A 17370-nucleotide genomic window follows, 5' to 3' on the forward strand; every position below is an offset into this window, starting at 1 on the left:
TTAAGTAGCCTCGTGTGTGGCACCTTGTCAAAGGCCTTCTGAAAATCCAAATCCACTGCATCTCCCTTGTCTAGCCTACTGGTAATTTCCTCAAAAAATTGTAATAGGTTTGTCAGGCAGGATTTTCCTTTAAGGAATCCATGCTGAGTTCTGCCTATCTTGTCGTATGCCTCCAGGTACTCTGTAAGCTCATCCTTGACAATCGACTCCAACAACTTCCCAACCACCGATGTCAAGCTAACAGGTCTATAATTTCCTTTTTGCTTCCTTGCCCCCTTCTTAAATAGCGGAGTGACATTTGCAATCTTCCAGTCCTCCAGAACCATGCTATCGACTTTTGAAAGATCATCACTAATGCCTCCGCAATCTCCACAGCTACTTCCTTCAGAACACGCGGGTGCATTCCATCTGGTCCGGGTGATTTATGTACCCTTAGGTCTTTCAGCTTTTTGAGTACCTTCTCCCTTGTAAAAGTAACTGCACTCACTTCTTCCCTCGCACCTTTCAACATCTGGCACATTGCTAGTGTCGGCCACAGTCAAGACAGATACAAAATACTCATTTAGTTCATGTGCCATCTCCTTGGCCTCTGTTATTATTTCTCCACCATTTTCTAGTGGTCTTATATCCACTCACATCTCTTTTACTTTTCACATATTTGAAGAGGCTTTTACTATCCACTTTGATATTGGTTACTAGCTTGCTTTCATATTTCATCTTTTCCCTCCTAATGATTCTTTAAGTTGCTCTCTGTACAGTTTTAAAAGCTTCCCAATTCTCTGTCTTCCCTCTAATTTTTGCTTTGTTGTGTGCCCTCTCTTTTGCTTTTACATTATCTTTGACTTCCCTTGTGAGCCACGGTTGTACTATTTTGCCATTTAAGTATTTCTTTTGATTCTCTTTTAAAACCTAATGCATTCTGCAATCACCATTAGTTTTGGTTCCAAATGTTCCTGCATTACTTTTACAATAGCAGCAAAGCTCACTTTGGCTGGTTTGATTGGAGTAGTTAAACTTCTAAGCAAACTGTGTACTTTCCCACCTATTGCACTCAGTAACACTGGCACTTACTTTTCACTGGCTATTTTATTTACTTCAAAATACTGCTCAATTCATTCAGTATACATCACCAGTTATCTATTATGCAGTTCAACCTATCTATCTTTGCAATGCAGCCAGCTTTCTGCTTTTTTATTTATATTATTTTCATGCGGTACTCACTGTTTATTAACTTGTGAATTTCAGCCATTTTTTGCCTTTTCTTTTTTAACTCCAACATCTTTCTCTCGTTCCGAAGAGAAAACATGCTGCATGTTTTTAACTAGAATGTCTTCCATTCACCTTTGAAGAAAATGTTGCCGTACTTCATCAGATAGGTATTCATCTCGGGTTTGTTTTAAAACTTATTAGTCACCACTATTATCCTTTGTAACTTCAAAACATAAAATTAATTGAAAGAAAAACACAAAAGCTGGGGATTGGTTGTGTATGTTTAGATTTACTTTAGTGAGGTGCTCAATTATGACAGGGTTTACCTTGTCTTTCACAAACTTAGTACATATAATCTGTAATAGACAATAGACAATAGGTGCAGGAGTAGGCCATTCAGCCCTTCAAGCCAGCACCGCCATTCACTGTGATCATGGCTGATCATCCACAATCAGTACCCTGTTCCTGCCTTCTCCCCATATTCCTTGACTCCGCTATCTTTAAGAGTTCTATCTAACTCTTTCTTGAAAGAATCCAGAGAATTGGCCTCCACTGCCTTCTGAGGCAGAGCATTCCACAGATCCACAGCCCTCTGTGTGAAAAAGTTTTTCCTCATCTCCATTCTAAATGGTCTACCCCTTATTCTTAAACTGTGGTCTCTGGTTCTGGACTCCCCCAACATCGGGAACATGTTTCCTGCCTCTAGCGTATCCAATCCCTTAATAATCTCATATACTTCAATCAGATCCCCTCTCATCCTTCTAAATTCCAGTGTATACAAGCCCAGTTGCTCCAATCTTTCAACATATGACATTCCCTGCAATTAACCCAGTGAACCTATGCTGCACTCCCTCCATAGCAAGAATGTTCTTCCTCAAATTTGGAGACCAAAACTGCACACAATACTCCAGGTGGGGTCTCACCAGAGCCTTGTACAACTGCAGTAGGACCTCTTTGCTCCTATACTCAACTCCCCTTGTTATGAAGGCCAACATGCCGTTAGCTTTCTTCACTGCCTGCTGTACCTGTATGCTTACTTTCAGTGACTAATGAACAAGGACACCCAGATCTCGTTGTACTTCTCCTTTTCCTAATTTGACACCATTCAGATAGTAATCTGCCTTCCTGTTCTTGCCACCAAAGTGAATAACCTCACATTTATCCACATTAAACTGCATCTGCCATGCATCTGCCCACTCACCCAACCTGTCCAAGTCACCCTGCATTCTCATAACATCCTCCTCACATTTCACACTGTCACTCAGCTTTGTGTCATCTGCAAATTTGCTAATGTTACTTTTAATCCCTTCATCTAAATCATTAATGTATATTGTAAATAGCTGCGGTCCCAGCACCGAGCCTTGCAGTACCCCACTAGTCACTGCCTGCCATTCTGAAAAGGACCCGTTAATCCCTACTCTTTGTTTCCTGACTGCCAACCAATTTTCTATCCATGTCAATACCCTACCCCCAATACCATGTGCTCTAATTTTGACCACTAACCTCCTATGTGGGACCTTATCAAAGGCTTCCTGAAAATCCAGGTACACTACATCCACTGGCTTTCCCATGTCCATTTTCATAGTTACATCCTCAAAAAAATTCCAGAAGATTAGTCAAGCATGATTTCCCCTTCGTAAATCCATGCTGGCTCGGACTTAGCCTGCTACTGCTATCCAAATATGCCGCTATTTTGTCTTTTATAATTGACTCCAGCACCTTCCCCACCACTGATGTCAGACTAACTGGTCTATAAGTGCCTGTTTTCTCTCTCTCTCCTTTCTTAAAAAGTGGGATAACATTAGCTACCCTCCAATCCACAGGAACTGATCCTGAATCTATAGAACATTGGAAAATGATTACCAATGCGTCCCCGATTTCTAGAGCCACCTCCTTAAAGTACCCTGGGATGCAGACCATCAGGCCCTGGGGATTTATCAGCCTTCAGTCCCATCAGTTTACCCAACACCGTTTTCTGCCTAATGTGAATTTGCTTCAGTTCCTCCGTTACCTTAGGTTCTCTGGGTGATGAATTTACGTAATGAAATACGTAAACAACAATGAATGCTTATTCAAACAATATATTTAGAATATTACTGAAATATTAAATACACAGCAGCAGACAACACCTGAAAGGTGATGTTCAAACAATTAATGCACTTTCTAAGTACACAGTCCTATCATAGTCATGCTTTCTCACACCTCTGGTCTCTGTAGAGAGAGAATGAAATAGTGAAATTGAATAGAGGGTCTAAGTACAGTTAGTTTTGTAACAGAGGATGACAATATTGCAGACATCCTGCATTGCAAAACTGGGAAGAACCAGGTACTCACATGTAACCTTAGGTGATGGGCTGTATAGCTGCGATTGCTCCCACATCATATGGCAGATTTATTTGAAAACTCTCTTGGGATAATTATGGACACAGAAGAACAACACATGAGTTGCTGGAGGAATTCAACAGGTTTGATGAAGGGTCTTGACTCGAAATGAGTGCTGTCCATTTTGACTGACGCACTTAGTTCCTCCAGCATCTCATATGTTGCTCTAGATCCCAGTGTCTGCAGTCTCTTGTGTCTCCACATTGTCACAGACTTTGGTTCAAGTGTGTCATACCATTTCATGGATCAATCCTATGGGCTTTGCACCCCCTCACCCCTAAGCTCCCTAATCTTATTTACTATTTTCTCTTAAGTACCTTGCCTTTTTGACACATTTGACATTTTTTTCATTACTGAACTGCAGGAATTTTGCGTATTTCCTTGCTGAAATGCTGGTGAAACGGTTGTTCCCTGAACACCCTGGCAGAAACCTCCCTCTCTTTTATCCACAAAAAAGAGAAAATCTGCAGATGTTGGAAATCCAAGCAACACACATAAAACGCTGGTCCAGGCAGCATCTATGGAAAAAAGTACAGTCGACATCTTGGCCCGAAATGTCGACTGTACTTATTTCCGTAGATGCTGCCTGGCCTGCTGAGTTCCTCCAGCATTTTGTGTTGTTGTATTGTTGTCTCTTTTATCCAATAGTTTCTCAATTTTTAAGCCATGCTTCATTTCCAGTTCAATGCACCCATGTCTTGCATCAATTTGTGCATAATCCTTCAAGTTAGCGAAAAGTTCTTGGCACTTGCCCCACCATTTACACCTTGAAATTAATCCAGAAAGTGTCAGAAAGTTATGGATTCACAAATCCAAAATACCGTCTATCAATCAGCATATGATCTGTAGATAGATGATGAATCGTTTAATTGGAACAGATCAAGCTGGTGTTGTTTCTCCTGAAGTACATGTGTCCTGCCACACAAGGTTATACTGGCCAGAACATAGCAAACCAAACTGGCAGTGTTGGTGTTACATTTGCATTGTATGTTGAATAGCAGTATGATCTGGTCACACTAAATGCTTCCAGTGGCGATTCAATCTGCATGCTAATAGGCTCATTAATATGGCTGCTGTAATCTACCCTGTTAAATCTAGATGAGTTAGTGCCATATTTTGGAGGGTAGTAGCTGACAATGCACTTCTCTTTCACTCATTCCATGTGTCATACTAGTACAGGGATGTGAAAACACTCTCTGGATCTGTTTTGTAAGTTTACTTGTAGCTGTTCATAAAGCATCTCATCTTTCTGTGACAGATCTATTCACTCCAGCCCCCACTATGAGTTGAGCTGAATTACTCGATAAAATTGTTTTCTAGGACTGCAGATCAACTGGGCTTGGATATCAAAGAGCAAAGCCAGCCACACACATTGGCTTGATTCCAATTTTTCATCTTTTCAGATGATGAGCAGGACAAATTGGTGGTTTGGGATAATCATATTGCTGCTTCAGCGGTCTTGCTGCCAAGACAAGCAACAAACTGCACAAATCAAAATAACATTGAGAGCTGGATGGAATCTCTAGTGTCCTCAACTACGAGTGAGGGTGTCAGTGAGCATTTTCATTTCTGAAATACTGTATATGGAGCTATTGATATTTAAAATAACACAATTCTTGATGTGATTGGACATGTCTTTGTGAAATTACATTGCTCCAGCCTTCTAGCTCAAGTTGAACCAATCCTTGAAGCAAACTTGGAGGAGACTGCTGATGCTGGAATCATGAGTAACAAAGAAAACACCATACTCAATACTTCCGACAGCATCTGTGGAGGACAGTTGGTATTTTGGATCAAGGCCCTTCATCAGCAGAATTAATTGGTCTGACTAAATTGAAATCTGTCTAAATTAGACATCTGAGCTACTGACACTGCCACCTGTGCTGACACTGATGAAATACAATGTCAGAAAGTGTAATGTCATCCACTTTGGTCGAAGAAATAAAAGCATAGACTATTTCTAAATGGAGAGAAAATTCAAAAATATGAAGTGCAAATGGATTTGGGAGTCCTCGTACAGTATTTCCTAAAGATTCATTTGCTGGTTGAGTCAGTGGTGAGGAAGGCAAATGCAATGTTAGCATTCATTTCAAGAGGATTAGAATATAAAAGCAAGAGTGTAATGTTAAGGTTCTATAAGGCACTGGTGAGGCTTCAATGGTGAGCAGTTTTGGGCTCCTTATGAAAGAAAAGAAGTGCTTACATTGGAGAAGGTCCAAAGGAAGTTCATAAGAATGATACTGGGATTGAAAGGCTTATCATTTGAGGAGCTATCCAGGGCTCTGGGCCTGTACTCACTGGAATTCAGAAGAATGAGGGAGGATCTCATTGAAACCAACCAAATGTCAAAAGGCCTCGACTGGGTAGATTTGGAGAGGATGTTTCCTATGGTGAGGGAGTCTAAGACCAGAGGACTCAGCCTCAGAATAGAGGGGCATCCAGTTAGAGCGGAGATGAGAAAGTATTTCTTTAGCCAGAGAGTGGTGGATCTGTGGAATTTGTTGCTGCAGGCGGCTGTGGAGGCCAAGTCATTGGGTATTAGGTTCAGAGGTTGATAGATTCTTGATTGGTCAGGACATGAAGGGATACGGGGAGAAGGCAGAAGATTGGGGCTGAGAGGGAAATGGATCAGCTATGATGAAATCGAAGACCAGACCTGAAGTGCCGAACGGCCTAACACTGCTCCTATATCTTATGGTGTTCAGGTAGTCACCCAATCAAGTGGCTGTTGATTGACACAATGATAATAGAATAATCTCTGAGATAGATTCTAGAGTACTGATGATTGTGATAATGTGAAACAAGATTGTATGAAGTCAGGACAAACCCCACTGCTCCTCCACTTTCATACTCAGGTTAGGGATTCACTTTTCAGGAAAAGAATGCGATGAGAGATCCATGTTCAATCCTCAGTTTTTACAGTTAAAAGTTAAATAGTTAGATCAGCAACATTTCTGATGTGCTAATGACCAAAGCTCATCTCTGAAGAGGGCGTAAAATAACATAAATAGATAAAGTGAACAAGCAAGAAGTTGGCATGTGAATAATAGGGGAAGGGTGAAGTTGCATATTTAGGCATATTTAGAAAAACAGAAAGTATGGTGACAGACTGGAAAGTGTTAGAACTCAGGGTCTGAGAACTGGGTAATGAGATGCAGAGAATAATCATATAGTGACACAAAGTGATTTGGAAGTTAACTGGTATGATAGTCATTCTTACTTTTGGACTCAAGCATAAATGAGATTGCGCAGTCTTTCATTAGACCTCATCTGGATGTCTATCTACCATTTTGGTGGATTCACCAATGGAAGAATGTACTTGTGTTACAGCATGGCAACAAGGCTCAAAGGATTGATTTAAGCTCAGACCTATGCTGGATGTGCCAATTGTCAGAGTCTGTGATGCTGCTTGAGAAATTGAAGCCAGGTCACTGACAACATTTAAGAAGTTTTTAGATGAGCACTTGAATGGCTTTGGTATCAAAGACTGTGCCAAGTGCTGGGAGATGAAATTGGTGTGAATGGGTGCCCACAGGTCAGCATGGGTTTGGTGAGCCAAATGGCCTACTTCAATGGTGTCTGCTTCTATAATCATGACTGTATGGCTTCGTCATTGGATCATTAGAGAGGCCATATCACTGTTCACTCACATATTTGGCATGAAATTAGCAATCTACATGAATAGGTTGAAGGCATATCTAGGAGATTCTCCTCAACTACTGCTCAGCCTCAATAGAAAAGGTATCCTAATGGACATTGCATTGCATTGTACAATTTTGTTCCACCATCCCTTTTCAGATATTTGAGTTACTAAGGACAGCATACTTTTTTTTTAGATTATGAGGACACTTAGTCCTCATTTATTGTCATTTAGAAATGCATGCATTAAGAAATGATACAATGTTCCTCCAGAGTGATACCACAAAAAAACAGGACAAACCAAAGACTAACACTGACAAAACCACATAATTATAACATATAGTTACAGCAGTGCAAAACAATACCATAATTTGATAAAGAGCAGACCATGGACATGGAACAAAAAAAAGTTTCGAGTCCCGTTCGACTCCAATAGCCCCGATAGCAGGCGGCAAAAAGGGAGAAACTCCCCTGCCATAAACCTCCAGGCACCGACAACTGCCAATGCATTGGCAACACCCGACTACAGCCGACTTTGAGTCCATCTGAAAACTTCGAGCCTCCGACCAGCCCCTCCGATACAGCCTCCCGAGCGCCATCCTCTGCCAAGCGCCTTCGACCTTGTCCCGGCCACCGAAACAAGCAAAGCCGAGGGCTCAGAGGCCTTCTCCACAGGAGATTCCGGACCACACAGTAGCAGCAGCAACGAAGCGGGCATTTCAGAAGTTACTCCAGACGTTACTCCGTGCTCTCACGTCTGTCTCCATCAGATCAGAATTGTGCATGATACCCTACTTAACAATACAGGTATCATTCCTGGAGCGGCTGTGTCGCGCCGCCATCTTCTCCTCCCAAAGATGTAACTACTTGGTGAGGGATACAACTTTATGAATGCAAATGCTCAACTTTGAATAATTTTTATACAAATTTATCTTCAAATAATTGAAAATCTTAATATGTTTGCATACTTGTACATCACACTGATCAAGGTGCAGCTTTTTATGTATCTTCAAGATATGGGGATCATTGGCAAGGTCAGCATTTATTGTCCATCACCCGTGGTACCATGAGAAAGTGGTGGTGAACTGCTGGAGTGAAAGTACTCTGACAGTGCTGTTATGCTGTTTGGTAGGAAGTCCTAGGATGTTGAATAAGTGATGGTAGATTTTCAGGTCCAAATGGCTGATTGGACGAGTTGGAGTGGAGGAGTTTTGGAGCCGATCCACCTGAACTGAGAGTGAGGTTTGCTTGATCTAAGCATTGTGGCGATATGGAAAGGTCAGGTACGGGACCAAACATGGCGGCAGAGTCCAGGCCCAGAGCGTATCAATATGACAGGACCTGCGTCCTTGAACAAGGAATGACCCAATGTTTGGATGATTTAAATGCTGGACCAGGTGGATTAAAACAGCAGGGTGTCAGGACCAGAGGCGAGGGTTGAGACAGTTCTGCTCGCTGCTCTGCGACATTTCCTCTGCTCTTTGCTGAATTGAGGCTGAGGCTGTGGGCCTGCTCTGGCTGCTCTGGGCTTCTTGTATGTGGGCTGTGGGCCTGCTCTGGGCTTCGTGTCTGTGGGCTGTGTGCCTGCTCTAGCTGCTCTGGGCTTCATGTCTGTGGGCTGTGTGCCTGCTCTGGGCTTCGTGTCTGTGGGCTGTGTGCCTGCTCTGGCTGCTCTGGGCTTCATGTCTGTGGGCTCTGCGACATTTTGCTGAACTGAGGCTGAGGCTGTGCAGCTGCTCCAGGCTTCATGTCTATAGATACCAAATGCTGTTTGCTTGATTTATTGTTTCCATGATTTTTTTTTCTCTTTGTGCATTGGGTGTTTGTTAGTCTTTTTTTAATTTAAATCTTATTTCATAATTTACTGGCATAATTTATATATTACTACTTAACTATTTATGGTTCTATTATTATTTATTATTTATGGTGCAATTGTAATGAAAACCAATTTCCCCGGGATCAATAAAGTATGACTATGACTATGACTTAAATGAACCCTTTTGGGTTTCTTCTTGGCTGTCTGTAAGGAGGTTAATCTTAAGGTTGTATAATGTATGCATGTTTTGTTAATAAATGTACTTTGAGCTTAAAGGGGAACCTGCAGGCAGTGTGTCGTGCACCTCCTGGCCTTGTTCTGTCTGATAACAGAGGTCATTGGTGTGGGATGCTGTCAGAGTAACTACTTGAATAACTGAAGTGTATTTAATGGATGGTGCACATAGTAGCTACTGATGGAGGGGCTCTTGTATCTAAAAGGCATTTGTTAAAGTACCACAGTAAAAGGTACTGCACACAATGTAATGAAGAGAGATAGGTGAAAGGTTCAACAGAGAACAGGAATAAATGATTCATTTCCTTTTGGTGAACTGTACTCGGGGAATCACAGGGAATAGCAAAAAACTGTTTGAAGTGTTTTATTGACAGGTCAAAAGTGATCTGTGAGGAAGAAATCAAAGGACCCACACAGAAACAAGATAGATTATAACAAAATAGATTGAGATCAAGTGTCCGTCTTATCACAGTAGGGAAACATTCAGTAGTCTTATAACAGCATCATAGAAGCTATCCTTGAGCCTGGTGGTACATGCTTTCAGGCTTTTGTATCTTCTGCTCAATGGAAGATGGGAAAAGAAAGAATGTTCAGGGTGGGTGGAAACTTTGATTATGCTGGCTGCTTTACTGAGGCAGCAAGGAAATGGCAGAATGAGAAAGAAAATGGGAAAATATGAAGTCATTCACTTTGTTCAGAAGAACAGGCAAACAGATTTAAAAAAAAAACATCTATAAAAGTTGGTGTACGAAGTATTCTCAGTGGGCTGGTTCATGCAGCAAGAAAATTAATATGCAAGTTTTGACAAAAAAAATAAGAGAACAACTGATAAATTAATTTTCATTATAAAGGGATTAGAATAAAAGAAGAATTGAGTCTTGTGGCAATCTTGTAAGAGCTTTGTTGTGCCAGGGTTCTGTTCTCCATCCCAAGGATGGATGTGTATGTCATGGGTTAGTACAGCATGGATTCAGTTAATTGATTCCTGAGATTATGTTTTTCACCCATAAGAAGAGATTGAGTAAAATTAATTCGACTAGAGCTTAGGAGAGGTGAACCCACAAGGTTGATGCCAAGAGCTGATTTCAGAAGTTTACTTAGCCTATCTAAAATGAGACAGTGTAGCCTCAGGATAAGGGCTTGGCAACTTCACTCTAAGAGAGGACCAAGTTCTTACTCACTGTTTTGAAATCTCTGAAGTTCTTTTCTGGAGGACCATGGGAACTTAGTTGCTAATTATTTTCAAGATGATATTAATAGAATTTTGGATATTTTGCCTAATTTGGAGTATTGTGTGCAGTTTTGGTCATCTACCTACAGGAAAGATGTAAGCAAAGTTGAAAGTGTACGGAGAAAATTTACAAGGATGTTGCTGGGTCTGGAGGACCTGAGTTACAAGGAAAGATTGAATAGGTTAGGACTGTATTCCTTGGAATATTAAAAATTGAGAGGATATTTGATAGAGGTATAAAATTATGAGGGATATAGATAGGGTAAATACAAACAGGCTTTTTCCACTGAGAACAACAGGAATTCTGCAGATGCTGGAAATTCAAGCAACATACATCAAAGTTGCTGGTGAACGCAGCAGGCCAAGCAGCATCTATAGGAAGAGGTGCAGTCGACGTTTCAGGCCGAGACCCTTCGTCAGGACTAACTGAAGGAAGAGTGAGTAAGGGATTTGAAAGTTGGAGGGGGAGGGGGAGATCCAAAATGATAGGAGAAGACAGGAGGGGGAGGGATAGAGCCGAGAGCTGGACAGGTGATAGGCAAAAGGGGATACGAGAGGATCATGGGACAGGAGACAGGAGGTCTGGGAAGAAAGATAAGGGGGGGGGGTTTGACCCAGAGGATGGGCAAGAGGTATATTCAGAGGGACAGAGGGAGAAAAAGGAGAGAAAGAATGTGTGCATAAAAATGAGTAACAGATGGGGTACGAGGGGGAGGTGGGGCCTTAGCGGAAGTTAGAGAAGTCGATGTTCATGCCATCAGGTTGGAGGCTACCCAGACGGAATATAAGGTGTTGTTCCTCCAACCTGAGTGTGGCTTCATCTCTTCCTCCAACCTGAGTGTGGCTTCCACTGAGGCTGGGTGGGACTACATCCAGAGGTCATGGGTTAAGGGTGAAAGGTAAAAAGTAAGGGGAACATGAGGGGAAATTTCTTCACTGGGGGAGTTTTGTGAGAGTATGGATTGAGCTGGCAACACAAGTGATGCATGTGAGCTTGATGTCAACATTTAAGAGAAGCTTTGATAGGTACATGGATGGTAGGGATATGGAGGGCTATGGTCCCAGTGTAGGTAAATGGCAGCAGGCAGTTTAAATGGTTTTATAATGGACTAGTTGGGCCAAAGGGCCTGTTTCTGTGCTGTACTCCTCTTTGACTCTATGGATTTGAGGAGAATCGAGAAATGTAGGAATTGAATGGAAAATTGAAAGAGATGGCAAACCAGCCGTGGTTCTTAAGGCACAGGCAGAGAGAGCTCAGGAGCATTAGGGTCTGTACTGTAGCTGCTGCTGCTTGTTTTTCACCTCAGTTCTGAATCATCTCACCGTGTTAAAAAAAATCAATCAGAGTTTTGTCTGTTGTTTGCAGCTTACAACTCCAGTAATGAGGTTTGTCTTGTTTTAGAGTGAAGTTTAGTTGTTCTCCATCAAAAGCAGGTTATGTGAAGAATTATTTCTATTTTATTTACAGTGTATACTTTGAACTTGAAGCCAAAAGTTACAACCTTCTTTCAGTTTTTATAATGACTTAAATTCTGAATGGCATAGTCATTGGCCCAACAGTTTGTGTGTTAGTAGTTTTACGATGTTCCTTTGCAAGAGCATGATAATTTTTAAAATCTATAATTTTTTGTATTCATTTATGGGATGTGGGCATCACCAGCTAAGCCAGCATTTATTTTCCATCCCTAGTTGCCCTTGAAAAGGTGGTGATGAGCTGCCTTCTTGAACTGCTGCAGTACCTGAGGTGTAGGTAAACACAGTGCTGCTGGGGAGGGAATTCCATGATTTTGACCCAGCGACAATGAAGGAATGGCGATATGTTTCCAAGTCAGGATGGTGAGTGACTTGGAGGGGGATTTTCAGGTGGTGGTGTTCCCAGGTATCTGCTGTTCTTCTCCTTCTAGATGGTAGTGGTCGTGGGTCTGAAAGGTATTGCTTTAGGGATTTTGGTGTGTTGTTGCAGTGCATCTTGTAGATAGTACACACTGCTCATTGATGGTGGAGGGATTGGATGGTTGTGGAAGGTGTACCAATCAAGTGGGCTGCCTTATACTGGTTGGTATCAAGCTTGTTGAGTGTTGATGGAGCTGCACTCATCCAGGCGAGTATTCCATTACACTCCTGACCTGAGCTTTGTAGATGGTGGACAGGCTTTGGGGAGTCAGGAGGTGCATTACACGCAACAGGATTCCTAGCCTTTGACCTGCTCTGGTAGCCACTGTGTTTATATGGCTAGACCAGTTCAGTTTCCTATCAATGATAACCCCCAGGATGTTGATAGTAGGGGATTCAGTGATGGTAATGCCACTGAATGTCAAGGGATGATGGTTAGATCCTCTCTTGTTGGAGATGGTCATTGCCTGGCACTTGCTGTTCATACTTATCTGGACATCTATTTGAAACAGACTCAAAGACGTATCAATAAAATTTATACAATACAAAATGCTTTATTTTGAAAATAAACCCATTACTTTCAAGGACTCATCATCTCATGTTCTCAATATTTACTGTTTATTTATTTATTATTATCATTATTTTTTTCCTTTATATTTGTATTTGCACAGTTTGTTGTCTTTTACACATTGTTTGACCTCTTTTTTGGTGCAGTCTTTCAATAATTCTACTGGATATTTTGAGTCTGCCCACAAGTAAATGAATTTCAGGGGTGTATATGGTGACATATATATACCATGATAGTAAATTTATTTGAACTTTGATCAATTGAACGTTAATGTGAAGTAATCAGAAACTGTTGAAACTTTTCCCTCTTCATCCGTTCACATTTGAGTTCACCAGTGGAAAGAAGGTAATTCGCCACAAGTTAAAAAAACCTCACTCTGAAACTCATAACCAGGACACTTTCCCACAATATTTAACAACTGAGAGAAAGCTGGGAACAATCAGCCCTCTCATCGGCATTCTGCAAATGAAGCAAAAGAGGAAGAAGAAAGAAGTTGGAAGAGTTTATGCTGTGAGAAAGGACATGAAATCAGTGGTGTGAACATATGGCCTCTCTTATTTCAGTTATAATTTTTAAAAATGGGTCCTGACAAAGGGTCTCGGCCCGAAACGTTGACTGTACCTCTTCTTAGAGATGCTGCCTGGCCTGCTGCGTTCACCAGGAACTTTTATGTGTGTTGCTTGAAATTCCAGCATCTGCAGATTTCCTCATGTTATAACTTTTAAAGGTTTGATTGTGAATGAAGTTTTTCATGCTTTACACTAATAATATTCTACTACTGGAAATATTTTATTAACAATTTACTAATTATTAAATATTTTATTTATAGTGCTATAATGTGTAAACCAATGTGCTATAATACTGTGTAAAGCAAGCTACTCATTTCCAGAAAAGTTTTAACAAGCTTAAATGCATGAAATTTATAATTATCTTCCATTGCAAAATACAGATTTTTGGAGTCCTACAACACAATAACAGACCCTTCAGCTCATGCTGACCTTTAAGGGCATCTTCACTAATCCATTGGCCCACATCAAGACCATATCCCTCTGTGCCTTACGTACTTAAGTGTTTCTTAAAGTATTATACTTGAATCCACCATCTCCTCTGGCAACGTATTCTAGCTATTATTTACTCTTCATGTAAAAAAAACTGTACCTCTTTCATCTTAAAACTATACTCTCTTGTTTTTCACACCCTTTCCATAAGTTCCCCAGTCCTCCAATCTAGATATCATTCTGGTAAAGTAGTGATCAGAACCGCACATAATACTCCAAGTGTGACTAACCAAACTTTAATACAATTGCTACATGAATTCTTGACTCTTGTACTTACATGGGTTGGTTAAGAAGACATGACATGTGTATACTTGTATTGCCACTTTAAGGGAAGTATGGACTTGGACCCCCTAGGTGTCTCTATTCAACAAAAATCATTAATGCCAAGTTGCTTTATCTTTAATCTGTTATCTTAAAAGTATGCCTTCTATTTACATTTAGTGCTTATTTGACTTCAGGTTTCCTCAGGAACTTCACATGGGAAGATTGAGTGCCGAGGTCATGTGGCAGTTGTTTGCCCAGGACATGAAGTATGCACTTGAAGGTAATTAATATCTATTATCAAATTATCTCAGAGCTGAAGCGCCCCCCAATTATCAACTACAATTTGAGAAATAGTTACAGGCACCACATTAATGAAATGGAAGTATCATATGGCATTCTTTAGGCACATAGTCTGCAGCAGTTATTCAAAGACTTAATAAAAGTATAAAATTAAAGGCCAAATTGAATGATTGGCTCATTAGATTTCACTGATCCAATTGTTCTTTTATGGAAGAGGAGACATTTGTCTTCATCATGGTTGCTTAATTTCAATGCCAATGTAATGACTGGAGACCAACAGTTATTGAAAAGAGCACCTTGGTGATGGAGAACAGATATAAACTGAAACCAGGACTGATCAGAGTTGAGAGAGATTATTAAATAGTGATATAAACTATAATAAAATGCATGAAAAAATATAATTTTGACTGGAAACCCACAAAAAATGTCCAGTTATTATTCAGTCATTTCTGCAGTATTCTTTATGGTAAATTGATAACTCACATTATTAATAAAAACAAGAGTGTAGTGCCATTTTAGGCACAGTATTATAACCTTGATACTTCTCCCCTGTTCTTGACTGTCTCCAGGTGTTAATTCTTCCAATGTTCCACTCTCTTACTGTCTGACAATTCAGTGTGATTGTGTAAGTAAGTTTGTGAAAGTTCATGAAGTTTTGGTTAGGGTTGCCAAAGGGTATAGCAGAATATAGATCACTTATGGACCTGGGAAGAGTTTAATCCAGGAAAGTGAATTGTTGTATTTTTGGAAGTCTAATACAAGGGGAATGAACAAAAGAGGGATGTTGGGGGTCCAAGAGTACACTGTGTGGTGAAGAAAGCTTATAGCATGCTTGCCTCTATCGATTGGAGTATCGCATATAAGAGTCTGAAAGCTGTGATCTAACTAAAGAAAACTCTGATTAGGCATTTGGAGTTCTGCGTTGCCCAGAATAGAATGATCTGGAGGTTTTGAAAAGAGTGTAGAAGTGGTTCACTGGTGTTCTGCTTGGATTAAAGAGTACAAGATATAATGATTAGATAAACTTTGTTCTACACCGTAAGATCATGAGATATAGGAACAGAATTAGGCAATTCAGCTGATCGGGTCTGCTCCATCATTCCATCATGGTTGATTTATTGCCCCTCTCAATCCTATTTTCTTGCTTTCTCCCCATAACTTTAATGCCCTGACCAAACAAGATCTAGCAATCTCCACTTTAAATATACTCAATAATTTGGCCTCAACAGCCGTCTGCGGCAATGAATTACACAGATTCACTACCCGTTGGCTGAAGAAATGTTTCCTCATCACTGTTCTAAATAGAAGTCTCCTATTACAGGGGTTCCCAACCTTTTCTACGCCTTGGAGCCTTACCATTAAACAGGGGTGCATGGACTGTAGGTGGGGAACCCCTGCTCAACTCTGAGGCTGAACCCACTGGTCCTAGATTCACCCACCATAGGAAACATTCTCTCTACAACCTCTCCTTTGTCCACCTGCCTTTTACTTCCTCACTGAATTCTAACAGATTTGTCAGGCAGCTTTCCTTTTAAAGAAACTATGCTGACTTTGACTTATGTTATCATTAATCACCGAGTAACCCGAAACCTCATCCTTAATAATGGACTCCAACACTTTCCCAACCACTGAGGTTGGATAATTAGTCTATAATTTCTTCTCTTTTGCCGCCTTCCCTTCTCAAAATGGAGTGACATTTGCAATTTTCCAGTTCTCTGAGACCATGCCAGAATCAAGTGATTCTTGAAAGACCATGACCAATGCATCTGTTATCTCTTCAGCAACCTCTCAGGACTATGGGATGTAGACCATCTGGTCCAGGTAACTTATCCAGCTTAAGACCTTTCAGTTTGCCTAACATTTTTTCCTTTGTAATAGCAATGGCACTCACTCCTGTTCCCTGACTCTCACTTCTGCTCCCTGACACTCAAGGGCTTCTGGCATGTAGCTCATGTCTTCCATTGATGCACAGTACTTATTAAGTTCACCTCCTATTTCTTTGTCCTCCATTACTACCTCACCAGCATAATTTTCCAGTGGTCCAACAGCAACTTTCACCTCTCTTTTATTCTTTATGTAACTGAAAAACCTTTAGTATCCTGCTTTATATTATCAGCTAGTTTGCCCTCATATTTCATCTTTTCTCTTCTTATAGCTTTGTTTAGTTGCCTTTTGTTGGATTTGAAAAGCTTTCCAATGATCCAACTTCTCACAGTTTTGCTACCTTATGTGCTCTTTCCTTGGCGTTTGTGGAGGGATGCCTAGCCCAGCCATTTGAGAGATTATTCTTCTGTGGGACATATCTACCCTGCTCCTTGTGAACTATACTCAGAAACTTCAGCCATCTCTGTTCTGCCATCATCCCCGCCAGTATCCCCCTCCAATCTACCTGGGCAAGCTCCTCTCTCACGCCTCTGTCATTCCCTTCATTCCATTGTGATATTTATACAAGTGACTTGTGTTTCTCCTTCTTAAGTTACAATATGAATTTAATCATATCATGATCACTGCCTCCTAAGGGTTCCTTTACATTAAGCTGACTAATAAAATCTGGGTTATTACACAACGCACGATCTAAGATAGCCTTTCCACTTGTAGGCTTGAGCACAAGATGCTCTAAAAAGCCAATTCGTAGGCATTTAACAAATTCCCTGTCTTGTGATCTGACAACAACCTGATTTTCCTAATCCTCTTGCATTCTGAGGTCCCCCATTGCAATTGTAACATTACCCTCATTACGTGCCCTTTCCAGTTCTCTTTGTAATCTCAACTCTAC

General features: G+C 40.8%; 1 protein-coding gene across 4 annotated transcripts in view; it reads left to right on the forward strand.

Annotated features, from left to right (window-relative positions):
- The window catches only part of LOC134355592 (protein unc-13 homolog A-like), a 1022883-nt gene that overhangs the window by 827881 nt on the left and 177632 nt on the right, over positions 1 to 17370 (forward strand). For all 4 annotated transcript variants that reach the window (XM_063065696.1, XM_063065695.1, XM_063065693.1 and 1 more), the window contains one exon: positions 14489 to 14574. In XM_063065696.1, the coding sequence (XP_062921766.1) occupies positions 14489 to 14574 (86 nt within the window). The remainder of the gene's footprint in view (positions 1 to 14488; positions 14575 to 17370) is intronic.

Source organism: Mobula hypostoma, chromosome 13 (genome assembly GCF_963921235.1).
Source record: "Mobula hypostoma chromosome 13, sMobHyp1.1, whole genome shotgun sequence".
In the NCBI taxonomy this organism is placed as follows: domain Eukaryota; kingdom Metazoa; phylum Chordata; class Chondrichthyes; order Myliobatiformes; family Myliobatidae; genus Mobula; species Mobula hypostoma.